The sequence below is a fragment of the Echiichthys vipera genome, assembly GCF_963691815.1.
Source record: "Echiichthys vipera genome assembly, chromosome: 3".
In the NCBI taxonomy this organism is placed as follows: Eukaryota; Metazoa; Chordata; class Actinopteri; order Perciformes; family Trachinidae; genus Echiichthys; species Echiichthys vipera.
The window spans coordinates 10,073,797-10,094,888 of record NC_139828.1 but is presented as its reverse complement, the minus strand read 5'-3'; the positions used below and the strand labels follow the sequence as shown (position 1 = coordinate 10,094,888).

The window sequence follows — 21,092 nt, the reverse complement described above, 5'->3', positions numbered from 1 at the left end:
TTTATATTTAGATGGTTCAGGATTCATATAAATGTCACATGATGGATCGATGGATAATGTACATATTTGACAAAACCTATATGAAAAAAACGTTATTATAATATATGTGTATATATAGATATATATATACACATATATGTGTCTGTGTGTGTGTGTGTCTACAATATAGATTTGGATGATGTGTACAGCTAGTTATTTTGATATGTGATAGCTTTCACTTAAATACACACACACACACACACACACACACACACACACACACACACACACACACACACACACATATATATATATTTAAAGCCACTTGACTCCAGCTTATCAGATGCAAACGAACCACAACTGGACTAATTTTTAATGTTTTGATCCGCTTTATTCGACTGACGAGACAACAGAAGTTTAACTGTGCGTGCGTGTGTGTGTGTGTGTGTGTGTGTTAAGTGTGTGTGTGTGTGTGTGTGTCTGTGTGTGTGTGTGTGTGTGCGCGCGCCCGTGTGTATTTAAGTGAAAGCTATCACATATCAAAATAACTTGCCGTACACATCATCCAAATCTATATTGTAAACACACACACACACACAAACACACACACACACAGGTTTGTACTTTTTAGCTCCCGGATTAAAGCGATCACAACCGTAATGTGGATGTATATAAAAGCTTTGAGCCGAGGCACAAATATCTATACATTCATTCTGCTTCATAGATCGTAGATTAGAATGATTATAGATTGTAATGTGTATGTATTATCTCACAAGCTAGTTAAGAGCATTATTCATTGTTCTGCTCCCCCTGCCCTGCTGGTTTTAAACCACACAGCTTTTCCTCCTCTTAAGTACTGCTAACGCTGGATTTATTAGGCTTAAAGAATAGCCTACACATCTTCCTCAAAGGGGATCAGACATTAAGTGTAGATCAAAAGGATAAGGTCTTAAAAACAGAACAATGCTTCTTGCTCGACGTTTATTCTTATTCCCATATGCATGTTAATTCAGGGATTGTACACAGACCATTTTTAACAGCTTTTTGTTTCAAATCATATTCATGCACCAATCAACAATGATTCTCAAGGCCACAGGGGTGTTATTATATTTCCCACATTTTATCGTATTTATTTTGCACCAAAATAATACTGGTTTTGATTTAATGCAGAGTGTTTAATATAATTCTGCATCTTTTCAAAGCGACGGTGTTGTGATCAGCAGATGTGGATTGTTTTAAAAACACAATGAGAATACTGTGTTTATGTGCCAAAAGACCCTGGAAGTTTATACTTTCTTCTTGTTTTGTTCTCTTCTCCGTGTTGTGGAGACAGATAGGAGGCGTACAGATCCATTTGAAAGCGCAGGATTCGCACCAGTGTGCTTTTGTATTTTCACAAAACGAGACGGCTCACTGTATGAAGCAGTGACACGGCTTCAGGGAAAGTGATAGACTGCTCGGTCGGATTTGTAGTCACACACACACACACACACACACACACACACACACACACACAAACACACAAACAGAAGCAGTGACCTACTACTACTACTCATCCTGGCTCTCATATCAAACATTTTTTTGTTGTGCTACAACTGCAGCATGTTTTTCCTTTAAAAAGATGTAATAAATAGTGAAAAATCTCTCTGCCAGCATCGTTTTGTTATCTTGTAAATCTTTTTTTATATTAATCAGCCAAGCAGTAAAAACCTCGTAGTCGGAGTATGAAAGGGAAACATGTATCAGTCAGAATAAATGTGGAATCAAGTACAATTGGCTTTTGCCTAAACCCCCCCCCCAACATCACCACCCATACATGCCCCCCCTTCCCTCCCCTCCTACCTCTTTTCCTCCCACCCCTCCCCTTGTGAAACTCCCACCCTCCACACCCGATAGAGCACCCGTTGCTAGGCGACAGAGGGAGAGATGGATTGAGGAGACATAGTCGATCAATTCTACAGAGAGAGAGAAAGAGGGAGAGAGGAAGGGAGGCTGGGGGGAGAAGGTAAAAGAGAGGGAGAGGAGAGGAGAGGAGGACAGAATGCAGAGTGATTGCAGTCGTACTGAGGCTCCGGTTCGGGCTGAAGACGCTCTTTTGAAACATCTATCTTTGTTAACTGTATCGTGCCTCCCAAAATAAATCCATCTCTGCAGCTGTCCACCCTTCCATCTTTGTCCAAGTGCTTTACTTTAATACTTTTATCACTACAAATTACAGTCCGCACAAGCAGCCTGTGTTTAATATTCCCTCACTCAAAAAGAGAGTTAATTGTATATTGCATGCGCTCTTTCTCTCCGGGCTGCCTCTCTTTCTCCATTAGTCACTGCTGCACACACACACACACACACACACACACACACACACACACACATGCAGATGCCCAGCAATACTACATGCCCCTCCGTGTGTGTGTGTTTGTGTGTGTGTGTGCAGAGCTGGGTGTTGAGCGCATCGACTGAGTATCGATCCCACCACTCACCTCCCTGCAGTCAGCTCTTGTCCTACATAGCATGCCCTGTCTGATTTCTCCCTTAATGGCTTTTATCCAGCTACAATCTTTATTTAAACTGAAAAGTAGGAATTAGCACCCACTTCTATCCTAGTCTCTCTTACCTTTTCTTTTCACTGTCATCTCACAGCGAGTATCGGCAACTATCAGCACATTGACCCTTCTCCCTTCCTCCCCTGGCTATGATTGCATTCCCACTCACATAAATGTGCAGTACAGTATGTTGCTCACATTCATACTCCTGGTTTCTCAGTGTTGGGTGCTATGTCTTTATGTGCATCACATATGATTAAGACGCCGCATGTTGGCCCAGCAACTAACGATTTACATCATCGATTCATCCTTCTAATACTTTTGTCCATTCATCGATTTAAGAGTTAGGTCTATAAAATGTCAGAAATTACAAGCTCAAGGTGACATCTTCAGATGTGTTGTTTTGTTCGACCAATAGGCCAAAACACAATGATGCTCAATTTACAGTTTTATAAGACGAAGAAAAACAGAAACTGCCATTTTGGGGCATTTCTTACTTGAACAAAGACCTAATTGTCTTTTTTTCTTTTTCTCGATTTTTCAGTAATCGATTGAAGCCCGTCCTCGCCGCCAGTTTTGTTGTTTACTCATTCTCCTTTTTAATAACAAGGAAACCCGAGACATGGGAGAACTGCACATGGGCATGTATTTGGTTGTATTTAGTAATGATGCATGCACTTAACACAAGGTTGAGTGACACAATCTCAAAAGGGACAAACTTAGGCTGTCTATACACAACAGATATGTTCGCCTTTTTCTTTTAAACAGTACTAGATATTCATTCAGCATTAATATAGAATCAAACAACTATTTGCTACATAAAGATATAATGGAGTAATGGAGTCCTGCGCAGAGAATGAAGTCACTATGAAGTGTGTGTTGCAGTCCAGGCTGGTCCGACTGTGCGTGCATGTCTCAAAAAGGCTCTACAAAAGGTTGTTTTACTATTCTGGCGCCAAAGCAGATAAGGTGGTCCTTGGTCCTTGGGATAGCTCTCTATCTTATGTTAAGTTCTTTGTATTCTTCAAGCTTTTGGTGTCTGAATGTGTCAATGCATACGTGCTTTACCAATAACTTCTCTGGCAAGTAAGGAAAACTGAGGCTCTTCCAGTTATTCTATTGATATCCACATCAACCACTCTTCCACATAAGCCCCATAGAGTGTGAGCTAACCGTGGAGCTAGCTAGTGCTCAGTTAGCGCTGTTAGCGCAGCGGTATGAGCACCAATTTCCCCGCAAAGTCCAACGAAGTCCGGGTTGTGCTCAGTGCAGAACAGCAACAATTAGAGAGACAGTGGGAGCGCTGTTGCCTTTGTTAGCTTGCCACCATTATGGCTCATCAGGATCCATGTTTGCTTGTCACGTCACATAATCATGTGACATGTGCAGCCATTGGCCCAGACTCGGATTGTTGATCAAACTTTAGTGAGAGCCGTTCGGAGTGTATCCCAGCTCAGACTGTATTCGGACCTTACAATAAACCAAAACAGTAATTCTGCATGTTTCTTAAGTTCACATTGGATGTGAAGGAACCCCTTCATACTATTTTAATGTAAGTGATGAGGGACAAAATCCGCAGTCCTCACATCCTAAAGTTTAGCCAAAGCTAATACGAGGCTTGAAGTTTTGAGTTTTTAAGTACAACATTCACTGAGAATTCGTTTAATGTACATATGTGCATGTTAGTATTGTTACAAGAAAGACTTGAAAAACTGTGACTCTATCCTTTAATAGTTCAGCATATTCTCATCAAGGGGTAAGAAAATCTTCAGAGAAATGAAATTTTCTTTAACACCGTGAAACGTTAACCAGTATGTGATCGTACCGGTTCAGGTTGTTGTTCGGCTCAGAACTTCTGGGACATGAACACTGTTGTCATGCAAACAAGGTCCTGTGTTTCAGGACCCTACAGATTTTGCTTATTTCCTTCTTTGCCCTGGAGCCAATTTCTACAGTAATAAATATTTGAAATACGTATGAATGACTTTCCGTTGGTGTTTGTATAACGAGCAGTGAATGAGGACAGCCTGAATGGTTGCAGCTCTAACAGTGTGCAGACTGTATTTCCTTGTTATTTGAATTAAACGTCATTGATCAATCTTAAACGGGGTCATGAGACAATTCGAGTTACTTGAAAATGTTTATATCCTCATGCTGGGTTGTCATGGCAACAGGGCAGACAAAACAAGCGGCATTTCTTCTGCACCGACTACTTTTCATATTGATGGCATCTCCTTATTGTGATCAGCCAGCCACAGCCTGGGGAGGAACCCTCCGTGTGCCGTCATCCTTTTCGATTTGATTTGATTTGTTGCTCATAGAGGGAAGTGATGGGAGAGACTCTTATCTTGGCCGAGCAGAAACAAGCCATACCAAATAAGACACATTGGACTATCTGTGCTGGCACACACAATGGGGATTAATTGATCCCCTAATACCACAGATAAATCAATGCTTTCCTTCCCCCCTGAGCTCTCTGGCCAATTGGACGGCCCCACCATTTGATCAACAGAGCATCTCTGGCCAATAGGAGGAGGGTTGCAGGTTGACTGGCAGCGGCACAGAGGTGAGCCCGAACAGAGGTTAGGGAAAGGGAGTCCATCAGAAAGCCATTGGCAGTAAGAGTGAAAGTGAAGGCTGTGGTGTAGTCCGAGTGTACAGCAATCCACAGAGAGCGCGGACATGCACAGGAGGTGGAGTAAAGCTGCATTAAAGAGAATTAATGTGTGTTGTTGTGCAATAAGTGTGATTTAGGCACGTGCAACGACTAAGCGACTCCTTTGCAGATGTGTAAAGCAGAGAAATAATGTTATATTAAATGTGTGAAAGCAAAAAACAAAGCTGAGAGTTCAGATAACGTAACATCTGTTCATCACTTTTCACATTAAACACCCTCAAAAACCATATCAACACTTCTTTTTGCAGCCATTCTCCCGCCGGCTTCACAGAGCTACATCCCTTGGTCAAGACATCAGCCATTTTCTCACAGTTACCCCATCTTATCTCCACCTTCGTTTGATCCATCTCCATTAGACTTTCCCTTACACAGCCCACCACCATCATTCTCACTCTTTCACTGCTTTTGTATCTCTCCCACCCAATCTTCCTCTTATCAGCACCTTGGCATTTCTGTCTTTTCCACAAACACTGTTTTCCTTGTACAGCTCATATAATAACAGGCTAAAAATATGCCTTCTTTTTTTCTTCCCAGTATTGATTTTGCCCGTAGCATTGTCTATGGAGAGAGAGAGAGAGAGAGGGAGAGAGAGGGAGAGAGAGAGAGAGAGAGAGAGAGGGGGAGAGAGAGAGAGAGAGAGAAAAGACAGAGGGCGGGGGAGAGAAATGAAGTAGAAACAACTGGAAAAAGAATTACTTTCTATGTATGTGGTAATGCTCTCACCTTTCCTGTTTTACCTCAGTGAAGAGCCGTACTCTGCTTTACTTCAGTGCGATACCTTTCAATTGAAAGGTAACTGCATTTCCTTTCGTAGCCGCTTCACCACTCAACCTCACAGAGCACCAAAGCACTCACACGCCGTATGCTTTTAATAATAACCCGCTGAAATGAGAGAAACCTTACCATTGCAAACATGCTCCACATCAGCTTTTCAGGGAAAATGGTTGGCTCTTTTGGCACTGGTGTGTAATGGGAATGGAGAGAGTTGATCAATAGGTTATTGATCGTAGCTGGCCAGAGTCTGGGGAATTGAGAGTGAGAATAGAGGGGAGTTAGGGTGGGGGTTGGCTCCAGGTTGAATTTTTGAAATGCTCTATTTCAGAGATGACAAATAGTCTATTTGAAAAGGGAGAGACAAAGAAAGAGAGCGCGCGTCATAAAGAGATGGAGAAAGAGTCTCTGCTCGTTGTGCTCTGTGAACAGAGAGCTGAGACCTCCCTGTTTCCCAGAAGTTACAGTATTTTGGACGAGAGCTGCTGAACTACAAAGACAAAGGGAGCAGGGACTTCTCAGGCTACAGTAGCTGGTGTGTATTCTGGCTTGGAGGGGAGCGGGCGGGGGCTTCTTATAGAAAAAAAAAATCTTCAGATCTAGAAGACCGTACTTTAAAACCAGCACACAGACAAATGATTTAGACCATAATCCTGCAGCTGACATTACATTTAACCTCCTCAAATGTACACTATACACGCTACATTTAAGCAGATTGTATATTTTACAGTTCAGGGCTTCAATTCTGAATTCTTGCCAATATCCGATTTCTTTGGCCCCATCTTTACACCTGTTTACACTTAGAGTCACTCACATAAATTTCAAACATAAACCTAACCTTCAGGCGCAGCCAAACTTCCACCTGCAATGAGTACAAATGAGACAAAATAAACCTTCAACACAAATAAACCCTCAAGTTGGAGGTTAAAGTGGGCAATGCACCACACAACAGGGGGAATTACTGATACCTTTCCCCCTCTTTTTAGACACTAAAGAGGATTTAAAAATGCAATTTACAGTACACATCCAGCAGCACTATTGATATAACTCAGAGCTTTGTGTTAAACATATATATACAGTCTTGTAAATGTGGGGAAGAAGCATTGCCTCTGAAGGTTGCTCGACTCAACTGCAGGCGATGGAAAGCAGTTAGAGCACTAGTCTGTAAACACTCCTGAGAGGAACCTATACCTCAGTAAAAAATTCAGCTGTAAATAATGTATTGAATGCAAACTTAAGGTCCACAGGGAGATATGGATAGGCTCATTACTCTTTTAGTTTGCTAGGCTTTTACGTAGTCCGCACAGCTCTCAGCAAACTACTCCAGATGCTCCCTCTCTGTTTTGATTTAAAGATGCTTTTACCTGCGGATATTGTTATGGATATAGGAATTGTTTTTTATTCTCTACACATCGCCCTGAGGTTTGAAGGCTGTTAACTCATGCAACCACCCACATGCTCTGTGTCCTGTTAAGGTTAGAGTGTGTGTGTGCATGTGTGTGTGTGTATGTGTGTGTGTGTGTGTGTGTGTGTGTTATCTGTGCCGGTAGTTGAGGTGAATACGCGGCGTGTGTCTGTGTGCCCTGTCCGGGATGCATTGATCTCGAAGCAGGATGTCAAACATTTTAACGCTGATCTTGTCCTTGTTATTGCCTCGCACAGCCGGGTTGTTAATGCATTAAAAATCGTTTGCCCCTATCTTTCCAAACTTATCTCACCCTACTGCCCTGAGCAACACAAGAATACCCCTCCATCGTAACATACACACCACCCCCACCCCTCCTCCCTCCACCCTCTGTTTCTAACCACGTCCTTCCATCCTCCGTCTCAATCAATCTTTACGACACCCGGTTGCATCTCTCTAATGTTTCCGGACTTGACCGTATCCCCGTTCAAAAATTCTTAATTAAGCCTGTTCTGTATGTTTACAGTTGGGCAAATTACAATCTGACAGGGCTAATAAAACAACATTGGCGAGAGCAGGCCAAGAGGAGCATGTGCTATGACCCTAACCTCTTTCACCTGTCTCTATCTCCACCTCAGCTTATCTCCCTCCATCCCCACCTCTTCATATCTCCCTATTTTCTACCTCACAGGTTTTGAGGAGGAAAGGGAGGGGATGGGAGAGAGACAAGCGCCGGTTTGGCACCAGTTGTTGGTCAGGGTCTTATATCCGTCGCTGTCAACGTGACTATTTGTTTCAAACACTCACATGTCGTTACACTGACACATCTTTGTAATACCATTCATTCTACTTGCTTCTCATCTCTGATTATTAAGATTCATGAACCTGCCTGCCTGCATGTCAACTCTTACAGATATGAGTCATATATCTGTGTTCACATCAGCATCTTTCTTCATTTAGGTATTGACTCATGCACTGTTCTCACATTCGGCAATCCATAGCCCACACACACTGTGTGTATTATATCTCTATTTCTGTGCAGTTTTGTCTGGTCACTCGAGCACTGCCATTTTCTTTAAGCCAAAGCATGATGGAGAGGGAAGCCATGTCACAAGGATCTCTTCTGCTGCTTGGCTTAATGTTGAACCCCCAAGAAGATCCCAGCAACACCAAGTAAAATGACCTTAGTCTTGGTATCATGAACACAAACAGAACGTAGAACCACAGGAGTGAAGCAAGGAAATTAAATGCCAAGTAGAAGAGTTTCAAAAGCCCAAATCCATACTTACTAACCCTTGAATACGACAGTGTGCATATTAAATAGGGTTGATTTTTGAGTATGCTGTCAATGGACAATATTATCCCATGATGCAATGCATAGAAAGGATTTGAGAGGCTGCCTACAGCTGCAACACATTTTCAAATGAATTGTAGGTAGTAATATGACATGAAAGAACAAAAAAATATATATGCTCCCCTCTCTTTGTGAAATTGAATTGGCATTTCATTCTAAAGTTGCAGTTTGATGTATAATAAGTGATAAAACAAAGTGTATAGAGTTAATATAAAGTATATTTAGTATCTAATTAATATGTAGTATGGATTTGAGACACGCTGCAAGTGAGGGTAAGCTTTTACTCAATAATTCAACACGACCAAACTCGCCTTCCAAAACCAAACCTTTCAAAACCAACATAAGTCCAGTAGTTCACCTACATCAGCTGTTCATGGAGAACAACCACTAAATGAAGGGCCACGTTATCCCCATATATAAAGGCTGGTCGGTAGTATATTGCTCTAAGTGTTGATTCACCCCAAAAAGTCATTTTCTCACTAACTATATTGGTACTGACTGAGGACTAGTCCTCTTAAACTTACTCATTGTGTCTTGTACTTTACTAATCGTGTCTTGTCTTTGTCTTGTCTAGTCTATGCATGGGAGAGGGAGAGACACAATTTCGATTTCTTGTACGTCTTGTTCATGTGAAGAATTGACAATAAACCTGACTTTGACTTTGACTTTGTATAGCAAGTTCTGTAGATTAGTTGGATAAAGAGACACAATAGTTAATTAACTAACAATAATTTCCGTACGGTGGCAAAAGGATTCCTGGTTTTTACCCAGACCGCCCGTGTTCTACTCCCAGTATTGCTCTAACCTGACCCAACTCCAACGATCTAAGATATACAGTGTTTCTCTAGTAATTCTGATTAAACGGCAAAAATGTAGTTTGTCTTTGAGCTTCAATATGAAAATATGATGAAAGTGCAAACTCTTAGGTACTTATCTTCGAAGGAACTGTAACTGCATTGCTGAGTTATGTGGCTTTTTGTTTGGACCTCAGTGTGAGAGATTTAGTGCCTTTATAAACTGGGTGCTTTCCTATGTTGTCCTGGCACGACCGATCTAAAATATGGACGTGTTTTTCTGCAGAATGAGCAGTTTCAGAGATGTGGGTAGCTGCAGGCAATCAGAAGACTCTTGTAAACACTGGTGAATATGTGAGTTTAGTCAACCACTATCCATCTGCAGACGTTCTGTATCTCTGCTGGTGGAAGTTGGCAACTCTACACAAACATTTCACAGAAAAAAAGCTGTGTGCAGCCGGGACCAGAAGAAAACAGCTGCTGCCTGCTGCAGGGACAGCTAGTGGCAGCTGGGTGAAATCGCTCTGTTACAAAACCTTCTGTTCTCACGGCTCCTGGCTTCACACTGTGGCGTGGCTGCTTGTTTGTTTATTATTTTATGAGAATACCGTTGTTTTTTTGACGTCTCTATGTGCCCTGCGATAGACTGGCGTCCTGTCCAAGGTGTACTCCGCCTCACGCCCAATGTCAGCTGGGATCGGCTCCAGCCCCCCATGACCCCGACCCCGGGATAAGCGGTTGAAGATGAATGAATGAATGAATGTCCATCCCCTGCCTCCCTCCCATCGCCACAACTTCTCACCTAGGCTTGCAGGAGCATTATCTGACGCTGCATTCACTTGCACTCGGACTTTAGAGGTTTGCTCCTGTAAACGTCTGACTGCTCTTTTTTACAGTCTGTGCTTCCGACCAGCCACAACTTTTCATATAGCCTGTATTTTATTTTATTCGATTGTCCAAAACTGGGGTGACAAGACATTTTTTTTGCAGAGGTTGCAGTTGCCACCCTTTGCACCTTGCCAGACCTACCACTGCACAACAGCAAAAAGGAAACCTCCAGAGGGGCAGCACAGCCAAAAGAGGGCAAATGGACTGTTGCTGGGCCAACTTTAGCCCGGTCTTGTGTACGTCCCTGACTTGAGGGTTTGGTGGTTCAGTTTTCAGCTCCTCCCGAGGCTCATGTCAAATGGTCCTTGAGACACTGAACACCAATTTTTTGGTGTCTCTCTGGATGTAAGACTCTGTAGAGAGACACATTGCTCTTGATTTGTCTAAATTGTAATTTTCCAGTTCTGTGAGCACCACAAACTAAAGTCCGTTCACCATCATGGTATCAGGGCGACGGCAGAAATCTCAGAGGAGCATATTTTAAAACCAAAACAAATAAAGTCAAGGCCATGTTGCAGAGACCAGTAGAGCTAAACCAACAAAACACACCTTACAGAACCAAACCAAGTCAAATCAAAGCCAAGAAAACTCAACACTAGTCCAACTTATTTAACCAGAAACTGATCTAATTCCATGTGGAGACAAGTAAGAAAAATACATTTTGAACCTATGGAGTCCATGTGTCGATGTTATGTTGTTCTGTTAAGTATGAAACTGCAAACCTTACATGTTATTACATGATATATAGCTACATATATATATTGAGTGCTTACTGTCTTCTCAAGCCTAGTGTCAATCCAAGAGATGTGTGCAGCTCTGAAGAAGCAATTCTACACAAAAGGTTAAAAAAGTACTATACTCTAGTGTGTTAGAAATTTATTTTAAGTGTACTTAAGTGTTTGCAAGTATACTTTTATGCTTGATTTAAAGTATATCTACTTTTAAAAAGTGTATTACAAAATAAATGTCATCAAGTTCAACTTATACTCTTAGAAAGTATACGAAATTGCAAATAAAGTACATAGTAAAATTGTAATTTAGTGTACTTATTGAAAGTGCACTTAGTTTGAAGTCCTTTGTAATCGACTATTAGTATTCTTTAATAAAGTGTATTTAAGTATATATCTACAAAACACTTCATTTAAACTGTATTTCAATGTACTTTGAAAAAGTATATTAAATTGAAAATACTTAAAGCGATAATTTAGTGTGCAAACGGGAGCGCTGTGTATAGGTGAATGGTAATATAGAAAGAAGCAGTGTTTTAGAGTGCGCGCATCAGAGTGACAATGTATGGCGGTGTGTGTTCTGCCATTTGTATGTTGCACTACACCACCTGACAGGTGCAAAGCCCGGTGGGATGGCTCTGTTGTATCTTACACTTGACTGAACACATACAGCACATCAGAGGTGTAACAAATCCATTCCTGACTGGCAGAACCTTTCAGAGAGTTTCTGTGCCTGTGAACAACACATCTTCAGGTTTCCACACCTCGGAGCGGATGTGTGTCTGACACGCGGAAACGCACACAGATGAAATGAAGCCTTGCACAGAAGTGTGTGACTTTGAGGGAAGAGAATGGGATTCGTAAAGACTGTGTAGACGAATCAGCGTGGTGTGTGTGTGTGTGTGTGTGTGTGCTTCTGCATGTCTGTTCGTGTTTCTGTGTGAAGCATTCGTGTCTCAATGGCGTCTTTAGAGAGGTTAATCAGAGGAGAGGTTGAGGAGACTGTCAGAGTGTCGGGCGGGCTCCGGTGAAGAGTCCTCAAGCCCTCTCTCTTTCTGTGTTGACACCTCTTAACCTCAGTCTATCATCTCTCACACTCACACACTCCACTTCTATTGACACTTGCCACCCCGCAGCTCTCCAAAGACCCGAGGAGAATCCACTACAGTGATTGTCCGTGAGAGGGGAGCCTCGGAGCCTGCAGAGAAGAAAGGATTATATAATGCGACAACATACAGAACAACAAGATGCAATTGGATTGAGCTTATTTTCCTGACAGTTCGGGGCGAATAAAAGAGTTACACATAGGATGATAGATCAACAAATTCAGCAAATCTGTCAGCCACTAACAGAAAATGCTGAGTCCTCACATGCACTAATTTGTAACTGAATCTCTTTGTCTTCTCACGCCAGGAAGTGTACAGGATCTGCGTGTCCAGCACTGTCACTGGCTAGTGTAAGTGGGGTCAGAAGCTCTGGGTCAACTGAGAAGAGGTCAAAGGTCATAGAGCAGTGGGTCTTGTTAAAATACCTTTTAGCCTCCTTCAGGGATATTATGTAATGGCTCTGGGAATAGGATAGCTTCCAGGTTGACTGTTTTGTGGTGGACACTGGATGATATATGTGTTCTGCTTTATGGCAGATGTATATTCATTACCCTTTTTAAAAAATCAGGATGCAAAGGAAGTGCTGGGAGGTCAAGAGGGGTCACATGTAAGAGGTCGCGTTTATGTGTTTTTCTTGAGCATCTTTGTTTTTGGAAGAAGCATCCTCCAGGAAACGAGCGTCTTGTATAACACCTCTGAGGTACCGAGACAAAAGGGTTTTCTTCGTGTTGCTAATTAACATTTTCAAAGCATGTTTTTTTTTTTCCACCTCCTGGATTGTGGCACAGGTTCACCCGAAGAGGTTAGCGAAAAACTGGGTTGTGCTGATCGATATATAGGAGACATTTGAATATCAATACAATGAGTGGGCTATCTTCAATCATAATTTTTAATATGGTGATAATAAGTGTATTAATTTTCATAAGTTTCATTCGATATGCTTGGAATATGAGCGATGGTGGCCCATTTTGTCAAAGCGAATATGCATCTCTCTACACTGTGTTGCCATTGATCACCCCTGTGCTGTTTCCCCCCCTCGCTTTGTCCTCCAGTCTCTCCCTCTCTCCTTCCCTTCACACCATTGCACTGTAAAATTCATCCTTATTCCTCCATTTCAGCGAGCTAACTGCGCGCACTACCTTTTATCAGTCCAGAACTGTTAAATTAATAAATTGATATTGACGAGCTATCAGCTGGGGGGGATAAATTATTTGGGAGAAGAAGGCTAGGGTCACATGACTTTTAGTACCCACGTTCCTGTAATTATTCCCCCACGAGAAGAACCGCGGTGTGGTGCATTGCCCCCGCCCCCCTCCTGGAAATGAACAAACATGCACACGCACACTATCACATGAAGAACTATAAATATCCTCACATACAGTGGATTGCACGGACCATGGGAATACTGGTGATCATTACTGCTATCATAACCGTCATGATACAGGATGTTAGGCTGCAGGAGAGATTGCATTTTATCGTCACAACTTACACTAAAACTGAAGTGGACGAACCAAGGACGTACAGCAGCATTGAATGCAAATGATCCGATATTGAGCCTTGCATTGGCGTGAGTGCAGAACAGGCTACCTGCTGCTGTAGGTGTAAAAAAACGTGGGATGAACCTCCTGCAGCTGATGGTAACAAATGCAAATGAGAGGTGCAAACTGGGAGAGAGGTGAGCGCTGCAGATGAAGGGGGGCAGCGAGCATGTCAGAGTGCCAATCATGGAAGTGCTCTTGTTGCCCTCCGGCCATCGCTGACCTTTTGACCCTGGCCGTGGCCTTAATGTCAGAGGTCACCAACCAGGGTCAGTGTGGATCACTGCAAGGCCCTGGCCAAGGGATGCATCGCCATGGCAACACTCCGCTCACCATAGGAGGAGAGATGGGGGTGTTTTGCAATCTGCATGCTGAAATCATGCATACAGAAACACTTACACACAAACACACACACACACACAAACACACACACACACATACACACACACACACACACACACCAGGTTGAGTATCACATCTGTTCTTTTTTTTTTTCAAGCTATCCCCAATTGGTTTCCAGTGAAGGAACACACAGCTGGGCAGAATCCAAAGAAGCTTGGCATGAACACTGAGCAAACACACTGGTTTGCCAAATCCACATTTATTATTTGTCCTGCTAAAGCCGCCGTATTTTATCTACAAAATGGCTGCACCTCCCTGCCATTAGGCCCTAATATAGGGGTCAAAGTGTCACTACACAGGGAAGTATCTTCTTTATGTTAAGGACTAATAAGAGCTGGGGAAATACTGATATTTCAAATTTAGACTAAAGAGCATTATGTATAAATGCGTTAATTTGCAAAAATACATAGAAGACATTCTCATTAATGAATAAATCAACACCAGTTTGACTTGTATTTATTTGAGTGCCCAATTAAAAAACGATTTATGAAAAAAGAGATATCTTAGCAAAATATGCCAACACCAGTTTCACTTTGCACAAAAACATGATTTAGGAAAAGATAAAAGATATCAGTTTTTGCAAATGAACCCTTCAGATAGCGCTTCATTAGCACGCCACCGTTATGCAACATCTTAGTTTCCAACATGAATAACTGACTCTGGGTTACAGAGAAAAAGGGGGAAACTTTGCCACATCCACTTACATTAAATGGTCGAAGCTGCAGCAAATATTCGCTTGCACATTGCGTCATCTAGTGGCCGGATCAGACCCCTTCCTCGGTGATGGTGCTCGGCTCCTTAGCGCGGTGAAAGAGGGGGTAAAAGGAAAGAAAAAAAAACCCCACTAGTCTGCTTTTGTCTCCGGGGAGCTCCGGTCGATGCCTCGTCCCACCATATGTCTGATCGCAGCTGCCAATCAACAGGTCAACGCGACCCCGGGGAGGCGCACACTGGCGGGGAGAGATCAAACAGTGGACCTCGGGGATGACAGATGCAGATGAAAAAAAAAAAGGCAATAAAACATTGCTTCAAAGATGGCAACGGTGCACTAGGAGGCAAATTATTGTTAACAGTAATCTGCAGAATAGCGCCTCGCATTCTCATCGATTGACTATTATGGAGTCTTTGAAGCCGAGGTAACGCCAGGGCCACGCTATTGTTCATGGTGGGACACAACCAGAAAATAGCAGCTGGTTTGGAGTCAACTACAGCGCTTCCGAAGCCTTAAATACTACTTACTTCTATGCAATCATGCTTTCTAATAGACGCGCAATTTGGACTCCTCCAGGCTTTGGGCCCATTGAGAGTACATTCAGTTTTTACAGAAGCACCACGACCAAACTCAGATTTCTGAGGAAAATTAAGAGAATGAGTTCAGACAAAAAGTTCATGTTTTCATTTGGAAAATCACGTGTGTACATTTAATACCGTTCAGATTTTATTTTTTTGGAAGAGTGGACATAAATGCTCTCATTTTCTACATTATTCTTATTCTTATTCTTATTGTTGTTATTATAATCATTAATAATATTATTGTAATTAGTAGTAGTAGTAGTAATAGTCACAGAAAACAGAACCATAAAGTTTTATTTTTATTTTATTTTATTTTTTTACTCTTTTTAAAACTTATACCTTAAATATACTGCAGCAATTTAAGTCAAACTAAAGGAAAATAAAAGAATGTTAAATTAATAAATTAGTGCTGGACCTCTTGTTTTTTAAATAGTTGTTATTATTATTATTATTATTATTATTATTATTATTATTAGCAGTAGTAGTAGTAGTAGTAGTATTTTGAGTCAGTAGCAAGTAAGGCCTTATTGAAAGATGATTTATTTAGTCCAGATGTTTTAGAGCTCTTCAGCCGTAACTGTTAGAGTCAGATATCAACCATCATCTACATCAGTTAACATCAGTTAATTAAAAAGATGTGGTTTGTAGACAAGCAAGACGATTCTTTTGTAAACTATACCCCAGACGTAAAAATCTGACCATTAAAAGTTCTTCTCAACATTATTCATAATGCATTTTTTAATGAAGTATTCAGCCATTTTCAGGGAATTAAAGCTATTCATTACAATTCAAATATTAGTTTTAAGCCTTTTATTTCAAGTAAAGTAAAGTGTATAAGTAAAGTGTGTCAGAGTTAATGTCTTATGAGTTTAATATAATAACAGTCATGAAGACAGAAACAGATATATTCGACGTTATTCAGTTAATCCTCTGTTTAAAAGGAGTATTGGGTTAAATCATTTCTGCTCACACGCCACGAGCTACAGGCTGAAAACCAACCTTTTCCTTTTTCCTGTGTATATCTTTGATCTATGTGCAGGTTCAGGCTTCATCCCGTGTCCTGTGAACTGTTGTGTGTGTCGAGTCTACGGTCAAATCAATGAGATACGTGTAAGCTGACGGGAATCAGCTTTGGAATGCTGCTGTAAATGTGTTGCATTAAAACACGGCCATAATGTTTCATCGCCATCTCAGCACGACTGATCTCCTTACCTCACTCTCTGCTAATCAGGAACAAATCTTTGTGCCTTAATCTACGGCCCCCTGCACCCCTCCGCCCATCTCATTAGATTAACTAAATGACATGCACATATGAACACACACAAACACACACACACACACACACACACACACACACACACACACACACACACACACATACACACGTACACAACTCATGACCTCAATCTTATTCAAGGTAGTTAATTATAATTTTGTGTGAGTTTGTTGAACTCAAGTGACGTTTTCTTTTGTTTTTGTTTTACATTATTTTAACAAGAACAAGCTTCTTTATGGTGAATATATTATATATATATTATTATATTATTTCAGATGTACACAAAAAAGTAGAATATACAGCGTCACTTAAACTTAACAGTTGTTTTATTATTTGGATGATTGCATGTGTGTTTCTGCAAGAGTTTTTAGGAGATGCATGTGCGTGTGTGTGTGTGTGTGTGTGTGTGAGTGTGTGTGTGTGTGATTGTGTGTTTGTGTGTGTGTGTGAGTGTGTGTGTGTGTGTGTGTGTGTGTGTGTGTGTGTGTGTGTGTGTGTGTGTGTGTGTGTGTGTGTGTGTGTGTGTGTGTGTGTACAGCAAACATATGCAACCAAATTAAAGCCTTAAAGCTGGTGAATTGAAGAGGATTTGATGCAGAGAGCAATTCATGGGAATTAAGCAAATTAGGTCTCCAATTAGCTGCTGACATTGAATAGGAAGATTTGGTGAACAATAATTAATTAGATGGATTTGTCATTGTTATAATGAGCAGAAATAACTCCCTCTCTCTCCCTCTCTCTCTCTCTCCCTCTCTCTCTCTCTCTCTCTCTCTCTTAAGCTTTATCCTTCTGACATATTGTTTTGCAGGTTTAGAATCTAATTTCATGTCAAATATTGCCTTATTCAAATATTCAATAATTTGCAAATAAGAAGCCCACATGAGCTGAGACAAACAAACTTTGGAAAAGTCAATGTATGACCTAATCCTCTTAGGCTGGAGCACTGTGGATGTAAATGCCAACCTTTGCAAGTCAGAGAGGAATTTCACTATTGATGTGAGAGCCGAACAGGTAAAAATTGACTTCATTCTTATTATGACGGTGTTTTGTCGTCTTATAACTGAACTGTTCCTGCTGTAGAATGATAGAAAGACTTTATGATATGTATTGTGTTCATTTTGACAGTGACTTTGTTTTCAACTTCAGTATCTTTCTGCCCTGACTGGTGCTTCTTAACAAATACAGAGTCCCTAAAAAAGCCGTCCCACCTCTCTCCAATAAATCAGCGTCCCCTCCCCTCCCCTCTCTCTCTCCCTGCCCCCTTCCCTTTCCTCTGCTTCCTTCATCCCTGACCTCCTGTGGTTCCTCTCTTTCTGCAGCAGCGTTTATGGATTACACTGTGTGATAAGCTTCCTATTTCTTGAAACTATTTGGGATTGCTCAGATTATCTGGCCTCATATCCTTGGGAGTCGGCTTTGGAACGCCTGATTTTAGTCTCTTAAGAGAGAAGATTTTGCATGGCGACAGCTTTGACTAATTAGCATCTAACAACGGGTGGTATTTTAGCATTGGGCTCACTTTTAGTGCTATCTGCACGCACAGGCAATTGCACACACACACACACACACACACACACACACATACGCACGCACTCACGCATGCACACACACACACACACACACACACACACACACACACACACACACACACACAGACTCAAAGTAAAACAGCTGAGTAAAATTCAATTCAATATGATTTAATGAGATTATAACAAAATATTGTGTGTGTTATTCTAAAAACATTCAGAATACAAATGAAAGAAGTGCAGTAAATCAATAAGATTTATACATTTTATCAATAAACACCGTAAAATCCCTTTAGTTTGCAGAATATAATGTAACAGTGTCCACTCCAGTTTCAACATCATCTGATATTCATAAGCAAATAAGACTCTAAAATTTCTCTTCCAGCCAACAGTAATTCAGGGCTAAACTGTGAGTACAGTACAAACTATGCACTCTCAGGGTACAGAGGCATGCAGGCGCGGGTGGAACCCCACTTGTGGCTGCACACTGGACCATGGCCAGTAGAGTCTGGGTGCCAAGCAGGACAGAGGGAATGTTTGGGCTTGAGGGCAGCACCAGTAGCTGGTTCTGTGGGGCCGGGCGAAGGCAGGGTAGTAGGGGGAACTCAGGGAGGAAAGGGGGAGCTGTCCGGCTACCCTGCGTACCCTCCGCCGCGCCCTTCGGCAGTGGTAGTCCCCGTTAGAAAAGTCCTGGTAGTTTGTTGGGTGAATCGCCCAGAAGTGGCCTTTACCGTTGTCACTGCGGCCTGCTTTGATGAAGCAATCGTTCAGAGACAAGTTGTGACGCACGCTGTTCCTCCAGTTTTTATCCTGTTGGAGAAAGAAAAGAAAATGTTAAGCCAAAACCTGAACCCTAAGTAAGAGTTCAACAATGGGCGTCCTCAATTGAAAATTAGCACAGGTGACTGTTAAGTAACGCTGATCCTCCTCAAGATGTCACCTTGCTCGGTTGTTGGCAGGGTGCTCAATAACGTGTCAAGACCGTATATGATCGCAGTAAGACACGACACCCTGAGTTACGTTTTTAGCACGTCAAACCAGTGATCAACTTTAATCCACTAGGCTACGTGCAATCTGTTGTTGCACCTGGTAAAGGCAGAGACAGTTTGCAACCTAGCAACAGGATTACTTTATTTGTGAATTCGCCAACAAGAAGATCATCTAGTGTCCCAGCGAGGACCTAATTGCCTAACCACTCAGACAGATTACCTGTGCCAAGTAGGTCGCTTTACTTGTGAAAATGGCTACCACGTTGTTTTTCAGCGACTCAATGACAGGGCGAAGACTTTGGGCGAACGCGTTCTCGTTATCTGTCTCGTGATGGCCTTACCAACACCTCAATTCCTCCACAATTACAGTAAATGGAATAACACATACACTGACGTGAACATACCTTACTCTTGAAGTACGGGTAGTTGTCCATGATCCACTGGTAGATGTCACATAGTAGCAGTTTCTTTGTCTCTGACGCCAGGATTGCCTTGGAGATGAGTGCGATGTACGACTGATTAGGTTTGTCCGCGGACTTCTCTGGACTGCTGCTGGTAGATGTGGTGGTGGTCACTTCCTCTTCCCCCTCCTCTTGTTTCTCATCATCCCCCTCCTCTTCTTTGACTTTCCTTTCTTCAGTCCATGCCTCTGACCTCTGTAGCCGCTTCTCCTGTACCTCAGAGCGAATCCCCACCTCTTCGGGTTTAGGATTCTGATGATTTAGCATGTTGGTCGCCGTCTGCTCTGCTGCACAGCTCCCTGACGCTTCTTCTTTAAAACCTTTGACTCCTTTATTGAATAGAAGGTAGTCAATAGTGAAGCTCAGTCCCAGTCTTTCTCTGCCGCCAGTGCGGCTGCTTCTGTCCTCCATTGTCATCCCTGAATTAAGATATCTCAGACTCCTGACAAAGGTGTTATTGGCTCCAAACTGACTGATGAATAAGTATCACGTGATAAATGAAAAGTCTCTCTCCCAAAAGTCTTTTTTTGCGTCTGAGTTTTACAGCATGGCTTTTTCCTTTTAAAGTGCAGGACCCTTCCTAAACTGAACGCCTCAGATCCCCTCGCTTCTCCCGCTGAAGTCTTACTGTTGACAAGATCACAGATAAAGATGAGCCTCTCAACTGTTGTTAACCTTGATGCGCTCACGACACAATCTCGACCTGTGGAAATGACGTCAGTCTGTAAGTAAATACGGCGACTTTCTTTAGCGACAAATTCTAATTGAGTTTTTTCACCTCTCCGATAAACCTGACAATCAAAACCACTTTCTCAATATCCAACAACCTTTATGCTCCTGAATCGCAGAGTTGTGCTTCACGGTTGGGAAGGTGTCTCTATTTATATGACTGTGAATTTATCCCTCACAGAAAGGGGTAAAGAAGGCACAGGGGAGGTCCAGGTAGGGGGTCTTAAATGAGGCGGATTATTTTTATTAACCTAAGCAAATCTTTGTAATTACGGGAGATTAAACACTAAAGATTTAGTAAGACATGGTGTGCGGAGGATGGATGCTGTGGAGTCAAAGGCCTTTTAGATACCAGTGTTATCCTGTTAAAGTTGTTTTGTCCGTGCGGATGCCGTCCAAAGAATTACTTAAATTACCATTGAGCAGTAATTAAAGGGACTGTTAAGATTTTTGGAAGTGGGGTTGTATGAGGTAGGCTACTTATCCATAGTCAGTGTATTACCTACAGTACATGGCGTTCGGATCGGCACGCCCCGAGTTTGGAGAATCAGACAAGTAGAGTACCGGCACAGAAGCAAAGCAATGTATTGTTGTGGACAGGGGCAGCGCCTAAAAAGGCCCACCTAAAAAAGT

The 21,092-nt window shown here is 42.0% G+C and overlaps 1 protein-coding gene across 1 annotated transcript; it reads right to left on the bottom strand.

The window, feature by feature from the left end:
* Positions 1-18,715: 18,715 nt before the first annotated feature.
* On the bottom strand, positions 18,716-20,147 carry foxq2 (forkhead box Q2; the record flags this gene model as incomplete). The annotated part of the gene is made up of 2 exons (XM_083910948.1): positions 18,716-19,090; positions 19,674-20,147. 2 exons carry the CDS (start codon positions 20,145-20,147, stop codon positions 18,716-18,718), a joined length of 849 nt encoding a protein of 282 aa, XP_083767074.1.
* Positions 20,148-21,092: the final 945 nt, after the last annotated feature.